Source organism: Asterias rubens, unplaced genomic scaffold (assembly GCF_902459465.1).
Source record: "Asterias rubens unplaced genomic scaffold, eAstRub1.3, whole genome shotgun sequence".
Lineage (NCBI taxonomy): Eukaryota > Metazoa > Echinodermata > Asteroidea > Forcipulatida > Asteriidae > Asterias > Asterias rubens.
This window is the reverse complement of record NW_022985737.1, coordinates 52,500-65,576: the sequence shown is the minus strand read 5'-3', so window position 1 is coordinate 65,576 and position 13,077 is coordinate 52,500. Positions and strand designations below refer to the sequence as shown.

Here is a 13,077-nt window from a genome sequence, read left to right as displayed (position 1 = left end):
TTACTCATTACCAAGTGAGGTTTTGTGCTGATAATTATTTTGTCCACTGCCTTTAACTCCTCACACAACTGTTCTTGTGAGTATTACTAAACGGCTTGACTAAACGGCGTGTCTAAAACCTTTGTACTTTTACCCCAAACATTTTGCCTCAAATACTATCGTAGTGTTTCATTGTGGGTAAAAAGGTCATAGCTTCTGTTTGCTTTAGTAAAGTAAAAATAGATCTATTTTAGATTTACAAATATATATATATAGACATAACCTTTTCCGGATAGCTGAGTGGGCGAATAAAAATACATTGTTTTCCGTAAGAAAACATTTGTGTTTCCGCAGTCGGGTGCCGTTGGAAACGATGTTTTCCAAACTTTGTGTACACAATGATCTGCGTAGGTTTACAATGCATTGTTGCCGTCAAAAATGTAAGGCACACCATTTTGCGGTTGTATGTGAGTCTTTTAATAAAATACAATTTTTTTCTAAATAAATATAAGGGTTTATTTGCAAGTCCTTGAAGAATGTTTGGTGTAAAATTGGCCTGATTTTGTTGTTTTGAGTTGTTACTGGCCTGATATTTAAACTTACGGGTTCTTTATCAGATCCGCCGAATGGACAGTATATTATCAAACTTGAAAGGTTTTGGTCGGCTGTTTAAGTTATCGTGGAAATCATGATTCTTAAGTCGTTACGCCAGATGGTGTCACGCTGTGGTTTTTGTTTTGATGAGTTGTGATGGATCTGAAAACGACATTTGAGCTTTAGCTAACTAACCACACAAAAAACAAAAACAAAACAAAAAACAAACAAACACACAAACAAACAAACAGACAGACAGACAGACAGGCAGACGGACAGACAGACAGACAGACAGACAGACAGACAGACAGACAGACAGACAGACAGACAAACAAACAAAAAAACAAACAAAAAAACAAACAAACAAACAAATAACCTACCAACCAACCAACCAACCAACCAACCAAACAAACAAACAAACAAACAAACAAACAACCAACCAACCAACCAACAAACAAACAAACCAGGCAAACAAACAACCAACCAACCAACCAATAAACTAACCGACCAGCCAACCAACCAACCACCACCAAACACTCTAAAACAACCTTCCAAGGCACCGCAAAATATCAGCCAATAAATCCATCCTAGTCCACCAATACAATCGATCAATCAACAACGAACACGTCACATGATCTCCTAATTAACAAATTTATTTGTTTATTTGTTTGTGTACGTTACTTGGACCAGGGAAAATGGCTCATAATTTCATGCTGCTCTGGAAATAAAAACAATGATGAAGATGAAGACGTGGGCGACGTCAAATTTATGTAAGCAAATAGCGCAGTAAAAAATGTGTTGGCGTTGATGAACGATACCGTCGTAGTGAGGTGTGAAAATCGTTTGCCATTTTGTTTTCCTATGTCCATTATACTTGACGGGAAGATCACTGGGTTACGTTAGCCAACTAAATTAAGTACAGCCTATCCACTGCGACACTGTTTGTCACGCTGTGTTGTCTCGCTAACAGGACTGGTCGCCACATAACTACGCAGCTACGGGAAGGGAAAAAACACACCTATCCAAACTCATGAGTCAACTGTCAAAAGTGATCGCTCCCAGTGATTGGTCAGTGGGTGACATCACAACATAGCGGTTTATCTATATACACGTACAGGAGCCAGACGCAATGAGATAATTGCAACAGTATGGTCCAGCTGACAGTGCCATCGCCACCCTCTGCACGCCGAGCACCGTCAGCTCGCGCATTCCAAACCAACAGGTCTTGCCTGATGTGAGCGAACATCCCACGGCCAGCTAGCTTACCGCGGTGGCAGTCGGCAGCTCTCTGATGAGTGTCAGGTAAGACAAACATCATGGTTGGTTTGTCAAGAACAAATCTTTATTTGAGACTTTTCCTCACCTTTGTAGTGATGTGTCTGGCTTGCTGCTACTGCAGCATGGTGGAGTGTGCTATGGTGCCGTTAAAGACGCCGCAGTCACCGGCGGGACACCAGCAGCGGGGAGCCTCACCGCCCATCACAGCCTCAAACGCACAACATAGGACACTCTTGCAAGAGTCAAATTCCAAATTATCATCATCATCTTCATTAGTAGTCGCAATAGAAAATAACCAGCTGCTTACAAAATTTTTCCAAGAAACCAAAGATTCAGAAACAAACAGCCAAAGAAATTTAGACAGAGACAGACGAAGTGCTAAAAAGACCGAAGTCCTTCTCGACGATTCGATGAGGATAGAGAGGGAGGCAGGGAACACATCTAGCGAGCAGCCGCCGGCGTCCGAACACACCGTTTACACCGTCGGAGAGACGGGTGGCATCCCCGTTGCAGGCTCGGGATTTCTCGCAAAAACGGTTGAAAGTTTTGCTAATTCAGCAGAGGGCTCAGGGTCTGAGCAAATCGTCCAGACCAATGTCCGAGCGAGTTCCGGTGGTGGTGAGGAGAAACAGTCCGGAGGAGGGGACAGCGACTACTGTCCAGACTGCGTCAGGAGAAAACAGGAACTCGAGAAACTGCCACCAGAGAGACTACGTCTCTTGCGTCTTGAGAAAATAAAGATGCAGATTCTGAGTAAACTTAAGCTGGAGCGGGCGCCGAATGTGAGCGCTGGCAGCGTGGACATACCCGAGCCCCTGGCCAGGGGACGGATGGCGGCCAGTGGGGACACGGACTTAGGGATGGGTTACGAAGATGGGGGCGAAGACGTGAATGAAGACAACTGGGAGGAAGATGAGCTTAATGAGATTCAAGACAATTATGAAGACACAAGCCAAGTGATCATTACAGCACAAGAAGGTAAGGAAGATAGAAACAAAACCCTTTCTCGATAAACTACATTTCTCATTACCAAACAACCGACAAATTTGAGTAAAAAATGTGTCTTTGACCAAAAAAGAAAAAAAAAAAAAATACATGTCAAACTTTACTGTGTGACCTTTGATCAGACACCAATTGTTGTCTGCAGTATAGGCACACCATTGATTGAGATAATGGCAAGCCGGTATACTATAACTGATCCACACTATACAACAATGGCACGTGGTATAGCCAACTATATACCAGTAGCGTCTGTAGACTCTGACGATTAACAATGTAATATCATAAGGTACAAAGGGCAAATGCCTTCGGAAAAACGCGAGTACAATGCATCAGCTTTATTGGGGTATCCCCATTGTATGGCTTGGATCTTGAACCCTGGGACACACGCGCCACAATCAAATCTTACGTAATTAATATCATGACGCAGTCGTATTAAAATATTAACCTTATACCCAGGTGCGATATTAATATTTAATATCTTCATTGCGTAATACAAAGTAAAGACCTGGTAAATGTTTTGTTCTTCTTTTTCTTCGTGTATATGTATTTTTTTGCAATAGTTTGAAAGCTTGATGCTTTAACCTAACACATGTATTACGTGACATAAAATATTTATCTTATAAAACTCCAACTACCCACACTATAGCTCAATTCATTTCAAAAATCTTGAACTGTTTTAGACAAAGTGTATAGCATTCGGGAATTGGAGCTCTGTTGATACCGGTACAACCACATCAAGGTACTGCGTTCGTACAATACAAGTGCACCTGAACTTTATTTATCAGTTACAACATTTCAAGAGAAATTGTTCTTGTATCAACAAGCATATCAACAAGCATGAACATAATTAAAGATACAGAATTAAAGCAGAAACTCGCTGGCACATAACAAAAATGCATTGAGTTTCGTATGGAGGCCTATAGCTCCATGTTGCATAGCTGATAAGTAGACTTAAAAAAAAAAAAATGAAGTACAACACAAATTCACCTTTTTTCTTATAACAAGAGGGAAAAGAATGATGCATTCCATCAAGGACATTCCACGGACTTGACATTTAAGAATAAATCACGATCTCCTATAGACAAACTAAAAAATGTAAGTGGCACGCGAGGGACTGCTCGGATGATCTTCTGACCCCACAGCCACCAATTATTTAGGTCGGGATTCCGCAAAGTTCATGGTCTTCCGACTTGGGTGCCTCACCGGGAGGTTTCTGACGTGTCGCAGTAAAATAAAAAAAAATACTTGCTGGGTTTGATATTAATTATTATATTATACGGAACATAGATTCATGGTGTGGTGTTTTAATACGTTGCCTGTTGTTGTTATCGGTACTGACACGAAACGTACTTGATGGACAGGCTGTCATCTTTGGTCGTGTTCCTTGTAGCAGAAGTAGATACTAAACCACACAGTTTGCACACAAAAATTGTCAGACCTTGCCTTTGCAAACTCGATTTTGGTTAAAAAAGGCCAAATGGCTCTGTCATGATAATTCTACTTATTTTAATAGACTTGTGTTTAGTCTGAATTAATAACTTGTGAGTAGTTATTACACAGAAGTCCATGTACAGGTTAGTGGGGCCTACTTGACACACACTTAACTTGTCCATGGTCCTTGGCACAGTTCTTTTAACCTTTAATTGAGTGAGGGCAAGTTGTTGGGCGGGGCAAGACACGTGAGGGGGCAAGACACATGAGGAGCATCGGGTGCGGGAGGGGGCAAAGCAGTGGAGGGATAAGACATGAATTATACACAATACATAGTTGTTTACCCTGAATGTAAAAGTGTGACGTAACTCTATTGTAATGCCACGCCCACTTCTAACACAAACTGACGTCTCCAACGAGTGCCGAGAAGCCCATAAAGGAATCGCACTGAGATACAAACGATTTGGTGATTTGTGTTTGCGGACAAAATTTGATCTGCCTTTTACATCTTGTATTATTTTTTGCAAAGACTGAAGGTTTTGACAAAATTTGTAATTCTGTGAAAGAGTATTGTTGAACGAGGAAATGCGTGTGCAAACACAGGTTCTGTTAGGGGCTGCAATACCGACGCTGATATATTTTGTGTTTCAAAACTTTATTTGGGAAAGCAATGGAAAGTATTACTCGTAAGCATGTCATTTAATTGCTGCCGCACTCTTAAGGATATTATTCATAATTTTATCATTTTGGTCCCCAAAACGATACCTGTGATACCTTTACCCACCCATGCAAGAGGGTTTGTCATTATTTCTAATGATTAATTTCACTATTAGGTTCCCAATTTGTATTATTGTAAAGTTCCAGTTTACATGATATTCAAAAGTTAGTGTTAGCTGTTGCAAACTGTTTAATACAAACCAATGGGAAAAGGATTAATGGTATTAACGCAAAGATAATTATTTAGTGGCCTCATGCGTGGAATGACGTGCATGTTGGTCTAGCTAGCGATCCAATACCAGCATGCAACTTATTCAAGAATTAGCGCTTGCGCGATGGGTAGGCCTAGTGCGAAAAGGTCTCTGAATCTCGGTAATCAAACCATTAAAGTGTACCACATACGCATTAATCATGCGTAGGGGTTACACTTTGTATTAATATAGGCCTACACTATATCCAAAGAGAGTTCACCTCCTGAACTTTTAAACTCTTGATCCTTCTGTCAAAACCCACTGGTGTCCATAAGGGAATGTGTCCCGTGAGACACAGTCCACCATTACGGGAAATTAACATGAGCATGAGGAGGTTGATTCAAAAGAGGGCGCGCTATCGGAAAAGTCGCTGCGTTGGGGAACAGAATATCTAATTGCCACCAAACGGGATGTTTTTGATGGAATTTGTTCCAAGAGTAACTTTAGGATGCAGCCGTCGATTTCACAAAGAGTAAGGACTCGTCTTATCTCGAGTTAGGAAGAGTAACCCGTCTTAACTTAGGATTATCTTTAAGGTCTGCATGCTACAGTGCAGGGTTGGGACTCGTCCTAAGTCCTAAGATTAGTCTTAAGTTAGGAAGAGTTTTGTGAAATCGACGGTAGGACTCGGAAACTCAAAACTGAGTCCAAAGATTGAGTAATGAATAATAAGGCTTTCGTCACGTGTCGGGCTGTTATGGTTTGGAAAGGTGGTAATGCTATGGATTGCGCATGACGACATTGACGCCATCTTTGATGTCAAACAATGGAACACCGCACGCGTGTACGTGTTGCACTCCGCTCTCGCAGCCACTGATAGCCTTCACGCGTGCACATTTATGGATGAAAGGTGGCGGCCACTGCAAAGGGTCTAAATACAACGTTATTTATCGATGAGTGTTCATAGAAATCAAGTTCTTATATCTGACTCAGCTTAAGATGACCTTCACAGCCTGACCTGGTAAAGTGAATCTGGGCTCGTTCCCAGGTCAGGGTTATCTAAACGTCTTTCTGAACCATGGATAAGGGATGCGTGTCATTTCTGACCCCTGGACATTTTAGAAATGGCCACCGCAATGGGACTTCCCCCATAACGCCCGTACGTAACTTAAAAAAAATCCCTAACAGGGGAAAGCCGTATAGTACACCCGTTGAGTACACCATACTGTACGCAACTTTTTATGAAAAATCTCTTTTCTTAATTTCTTCTTCTTCTTTTCCCTTTTTCTTGAAACTATTAGGTCTGGGTGCTTGTCCACGCAAGAAGGATTCCGTTGGTTGCTTCAGTTTTGAAATCTCCGCTAATAACCTGGAAGAAAACATCGTTTCGGCCAAGCTATGGATTCACCTCAGAAATAGTGCACAGGAAATTGACCAAAACCGGACGTTGGTGGTGTCCCACATTAGCAACGGTCGCCACGCTCGCCACACCGTTCTGCATACGAGTACAGTGGAGTACAAAGCAGACTGGGTCACACTAGACTTGACACACGCCGTCAGGAGAATGGTGGTACACGCAAAGCGGTCCTATCTTTTCGAAGTCACGTGCGCGACCTGCCGTGCGACCGGCAACCCCGTGGACATGAAGCCGGGGCGCCGCCCCTTCTTGGTCCTGGGGAAGGGGGTGAGGCGCCAGCGCAGACCTCGTTCAGTCATCTGCCCACCGAACGAGACCCAGTGCTGTAAGGAGATATTCTACGTCTCGTTTGCAGAACTCAAATGGGACTGGATCATAGAGCCGAAGGGTTACTCGGCTAACTATTGCAGGGGCTCGTGTGACGACAACGTAGCTCAAGGTTACGCGCACACCTACGTCATGACGACCGTAAGGAACCAGAACATCGATAGAGGACTCTCTATCGTGCCCTGTTGCGCGCCTCTCGTCACTAAGCCACTGGTGCTCCTGTATTATGACAACGAAGGGTACATCTATAAGAAACTATTGCAAAATATGATCACAGAGAGTTGTGCATGTATGTAAAATATGCCGTAGGCTTCCACTATTTATTACTTTTTTGTAGCTCGGTGCTGTCGTCTTCGTGTGACGCATTTTTCATCGTCAAATCACATCCGATCAAAGGAGGTCGGATGAAACTTTGAAACGTGGGGTCATAGGTCACTTCTCCTGCGCCATATCTCTCAAAGAGGCACGGCATCCTGGGGGCCAAGTTTCATAAAGGTGTTAAAGCAGAAAACACTGCTTGACGAGTTTATTGGCTAAGCAAAAGTTGAGTCATGCACCAGAGCCACAACAATGCAAACTTAATGTAATTTGAGATGGTAACATGATTCTGCTAAGCAAACTCTGTGTTTGGCGAGTTTTTTGTGCTAACAGGCTTTTTAAAAATGGGCCCAGGACGATACTGTCATGGTGTTTTGCTTTCATAGTACTTATTTTCTTCTTCATTTTCTCCCTGAATTTTCTTGTTGCTTTACCGGGTACTTTGTTCGCTTTATTTTCCCAGATCAAAATACACCCAACAGTCATTGTGTTGGTTGTGATGTCAATCAGTTATGACGTCAGAAAACTGTTTAGGGGAGTTGAGGGCTTACTGGTCTTAGGAAGCTGTCCGTATATATTTGAAAGAAGAACCGCATTGTAAATGAACCCGTTATTATTTTGTTTAAAATTATTTACAGATATGAACTTTATCAGAGGTTTATGAAAACGAGAGCTCTAGTCTAATAACAACATTGTTAATGAGTGTGCAAATGAGTCTGGTATCCAAACTTGCTTCCTCAACACACTTGCGAGGAGCATGCATGAGGATGTCGGGCTTGCTGCGGGGGGAGGGGGGAGGAATGAAGCATCTGGGTTAAGAGTTGTTATTTTGGCGGGTTGTCATGGATCTTTGTTGACCCTTGCACAGTGCTCAGCGCACTTCAATCCCCTGTCCTGTCCACCAATTGGGGGGGGGGGGGGTCAATTTTGCAGACAAAGATGTTGACTCCCAAAGAAATCGTGAACGTGGAAGTGCGTCCTTCAATAATACAAGTTTAAACAGTGTGTGTATGTGGGCATGTCTACTGTTGATAACCAGGGACTTTAACAAAAGGGATCAGGGAAAAATTCACGCCGGGGGCAGATTTTGTGTACAAAACCAATGGGGACATCTGAAAAATAAACTATGACAAAACAATGGGAGAACAAAGAGAAGTCCTCGGTCTGCACCATAAACATGCCTGTGTGATTGTGTGTATGCTGAACATAAAACAAACATGGTGGCAAAGGTGAACATAAGGGGCAAACAGACCTCTCTGGTTCTTTTGCTAATTATAAAGATCTTAAAACCTTATTACAAACGCGAGAGTTTAGTACAAAATTGGCATTATTGGAATGCATTACGCATTGGATTATTTAAGTTTTCTGTTTATTAAAGAATAGTGCAATTTTTGTTAAGGGAGCTTCAAATATTGCGTTGAAAAGAATGGCATTGCCAAATATTTGTAAAAAAGAAAGGCAAAAACAGAAAAAAACATTTATAAAGATAATATGTTAAAAGATTTTTAGCGTCAGTAACTCCAATCCTACTTACCTTCAATACTATTTTGGTTTAAGCAGTTAGAGTTAATTTAAATTTGTGGTTAAAATACAAATTTCATTACTATGGTAGGATTTGAACCTGCGACCATCTGAGATGCTACCTTGTCAAAAATGTTGGCAGTCTCTACCAGCCATTATATGGATGCATTTCATTATTTCTATAGACGATGTGACCTGTGACATCAATATGTTTACAAAAGAACCATAGAGCCTGGACTTCCTGCAGGCACAATTTGTACACAGCTCAATGGAAGAAAACATAAAATCTTACATTGTATGGAGATTGCACTGTCCAAATTCTTATCAACTTTTGATATGAAAAAGGGGCACATCTCAAAACTTCTCCAGCTTTTACTTTAAAAACTCTTGAATTTATGTGGAAATTATGACACAAAATGTCAACTTTCCCATTTGACGAGTGCAGTATCTTGCCTGCCAGAATACCCAAAGAATGTACAAGGTCACACTTATTGTAAACACAGTTCACATGGTCTATATATCAAGTAATTAACAAACCATAGGGAGACTGCCAGCATTAGGGCTAGATAGCTAAAGTTGGAGTGGTGACACATTAATCCGGAGGGCACAGGTTCAGAAAGTTGAACTTTCGCTGTTCAAATAAAAATTGGAAAAAAAAGTTTCCCTCGTCGTTTATTACTTTATAGTTAATGAAACAAAAAATAGACTGAACCATAAGTAACTTTGTCAGTCTTGTCTTTCATAAATCGACGCGAAGTTTTGTAAACCCCTGTCTGAATTTTAGTTTGTTTGATCGTAGTATTGGCTATTGTGAACATTAGCTGTGTGAAAATGGGGGGGGGGGGGTAATTTGAATAATCTGCGTTTTAAAAACTAACGTCCTTAGTGTGAGCAGTCACTGTTATATGTTAATAGAAAAACTTTACCAATAACTAACAGTTTTGACAATAAATATTTCTATTTACGTTTAAATTATCTGTCTGTGAGTAATTACACTGCATAGTTTAAATTTATACGTGAACAAATTGTGTTCAATCCTTTTATTTTCCTTTTTGGTTTTGGCTTCTTTTTATTTCCTTCTTTTTTTCCTGACGTGTTGCAAATTTTATGAAGTGGTTTTAAGCAAGACGCTAAAGATGGTACAACCTAAGCACCCTTTGTTTCGCCTTTTTACCAGCTGTGTGTTACATGGATGTGAGACTCTGATGTGTTGAGTATTATAATTTTTGGTTAACGATTTGAAGGTGAAATTAATGTGTTTTATTCGTGTCATAATACTAAATCAAGGTTAACCAATTTTTTTTAGGTACAAAATAAATATATTATATAAATCTAATTTGAAACAATGCGCCAAGCGCATAATTATGCAAGCATTTATTAATATTTTGTAAAAATGTTCCCATAACTTTTGTTATTCAATGCATATTAAAAGTGCATAGCCTAACGCTATAAAGATCCGTTTCCAAAAATGGCTTTATGTTTGAGTATTATTTTATGTAAACTATGAAACACCCAGCCCACACAGCTCCGTGTTGCAGTCACTCTGTGGACATTTGTAAGTGGTTTTTTTTTTAAAAACATTATAAGGGACATCTCATTCTTCAACACTGTTTAAAAATAAACACCGTGTGGACGTGTGTAAGTCCACGTTTTTACACCCGTTCACACAGTGTTTGCACCAAAAGGCAGTGGACACTATTGGTAATTACTCAAAATAATTATTATCATAAAACCTTTCTTGATTAAGAGTAATGGTGAGAGGTTGATAGTATAAAACATTGTGAGAGACAACTCCCTCAATGACGTAGTTTTCGAGAAAGAAGTAATTTTCATGGTGCGCCAAGGGTGTTTTTTCTTACATTAATATCTCGCAACTTCGACGACCAATTGAGCACAAATTTTCACAGTTTTGTTGTTTTATGCCTATGTTGAGATACTCTAACTGTGAAGGCTAGTCTTTGAAAGTTACCCAAAGTGTCCACTGTTTCTAAAGGGAAGGTCCACCTTTGGTAATTGTCAAAGATCAGTTGTCTCATTTGGTGTATCCCAACATAAGCATACAATAACAAACCTGTGAAAATTTGAGCTAAATTGGTCATCGAAGTTTCGAGGGTTTGCTGTTGCGAGTTTTTCGCTGCGATTTTGTGACGTCAAAATTCGTATCGCATAAATATGCATTCGCTTACCTCTTCCTCGCCATCTCCCGGCAACATACAAGCTGTTTTGAGGGTTGCGGACACGCCTCTAATAGAATAACACTTTTTCTAGTTAAGAGACACCGGAAAGAAGCCGGTGTCAGATGCAATTGTGTCCGCCATGCACTACTGTCCGCTCCGGACACCTTTGCATATGCAATCGTGTCCGGGGCTATGTAAACAGAACTTCCGTGGACATGTACATGACTGTACATGCATGCGCGCACAAGCGAGCGTGCATGCACTGAACCTACGTACTATAGCATGACTATTCACGTATTTTATGATTGCAGCGAATACCCAACGGCCGAACAATTCCCATTATGTCATTCATGACATGCACTTAGATTGTAAAAATAAATTGCGAACATGTTCAGTCGACCAAGGGCGTTTAATTTACTGCAAGGACGGTTTTGCATAGGGGCGGGCACAACTGCATATGCAAATGTGTCCGGGCGGATACAATTGCATATGCAAAACCGTCCGGCGGACATTATTGAATATGCAATAATGTCCTCCGGATAGTTTTGCATAGATGACATAATTGCATGCGACACCGGCCCTCTAAAACGCCAAGAGTTCACCGAATCATGGCCCAATGGATCGGTCTACAGATGTTTGATTTCGAGACCTCAAAATCTAATTCTGAGGTCTCGAAATCAACTCAAAATATTTTAGTGGAACATTACTTCTTCTCGAAAACTACGTTACTTCAGAGGGAGCCATTTCTCACAATGTGTTACTATCAGCAGCTCTCTATTGCTCGTTACCAAGTAAGTTTTATGCTAACAATAATTTTGAGTAGGCTAATTTACCAATAGTGTCACTGCCTTTAAATCCGAAACAAAGACATTGTGTGACTTTCAAGGATTCTTCATCACCCTTTGAAACCAAACAAACCAATCCATCTCGATTAAAGTTTACTCTTATCCAATTTCATTTAATCAATCCAATCCAATCCAATCCAATCTAATAACCCAATCCAATCCAATCCAATCAAATCCGGTCTAATCCATCACCCCCTAAACAAATCCCCAAAACACAAGTCCAATCCAAATTATAATCGAACCTAATCCTATACAAGTCACTTAATACAATCCAATAGTATTGGATTCATTCAACTACAAAAAATAACACACAACACACTTTAATTTTAATTAAAGTCCCCGTCTGAGGTCAGCCGGCCTACAAGTACCTTAATCAGTCGCGTGACAACATCGCTAAATTAAGAACCCCAAACACAACACGAAGATTAGAATGGTATTAATAGATTAACAAACAATGCTTTAAAGTATCAAGGTCTATTTGACAATTGTCTTTTTGGATAAGGCTACAGGGATCAGGATTCAAACATGATCTGTATATTGACTCAGGTGTCGTGACAGATAGGCACAGACTTAAAAGTACCAAAAAAGTTCAGGGATTGAACTCATCTGGGCCCAATTTAATAGAGCTGCTAAGCACACAAATTTGCTTAGCATCAAATTTCTTCCTTGTTAAAAACAGGATTGCCAACCAAATTTCCACGTGATTTTCAGGATAAGCAAACAACAGCTGAATACCAGTAACAAGAAATATGCAGCAAATGGAAATTTTGTTTGTAATCCTGTTTTTATCAAGGAAGAAATTTCATGCTAAGCAAATTTTTGTGCTTAGCATCTCTATGAAATTGGGCCCTGTTGATATTCCTATTTTCTGTTTGCAAATTTGACATAATTAAGTTGAGTCATACATTTACATAATTTGGATTGTTTCGTGTAGGCTGGACTCGGGATAATTATGCAGATATGTTCACCCGAAGAAATTTAGCGACTAATGTGGGACGGGGGAGCTAGTGTCATAACCATTAAAAGCCACTTCGTGCGGGAGTTTAAAGAACTGGATACTTTTGGTAACTCAAAATAACTATTACCATAAAAATAAAACATGTAGAAACGGCTCCCTGAGAAAAAGGTATTTTCTCACTCAAATAATAAAAGATTTCAGCTGAAGCCTTTTAGGCATCTGAAAGCATCAACATTAATTTATGCAACAATGATGTTTTTTCTTTTTCACTATTCGCTTGCAACTTCTTTGAACAATTAATGAGTCAAAATGTTCGCAAAGA

The 13,077-nt window shown here is 40.3% G+C and overlaps 1 protein-coding gene across 1 annotated transcript; it reads left to right on the top strand.

Annotated features, from left to right (window-relative positions):
* The first annotated feature begins 1,645 nt into the window (after nucleotides 1-1,645).
* On the top strand, nucleotides 1,646-7,490 carry LOC117306507 (growth/differentiation factor 8-like). Its single transcript, XM_033791061.1, has 2 exons — nucleotides 1,646-2,829; nucleotides 6,494-7,490. Exons 1-2 carry the CDS (start codon nucleotides 1,890-1,892, stop codon nucleotides 7,231-7,233), a joined length of 1,680 nt encoding a protein of 559 aa, XP_033646952.1. The 5' UTR covers nucleotides 1,646-1,889; the 3' UTR covers nucleotides 7,234-7,490.
* The last annotated feature ends 5,587 nt before the right edge of the window (nucleotides 7,491-13,077 follow it).

Coding starts and splice junctions, on each gene's coding strand:
- LOC117306507 (XM_033791061.1), top strand. CDS start 1,890: ATGGTTGGTTTGTCAAGAACAAATCTTTATTTGAGACTTTTCCTCACC. Junction 2,830..6,493: donor GATCATTACAGCACAAGAAG/GTAAGGAAGATA, acceptor TGAAACTATTAG/GTCTGGGTGCTTGTCCACGC.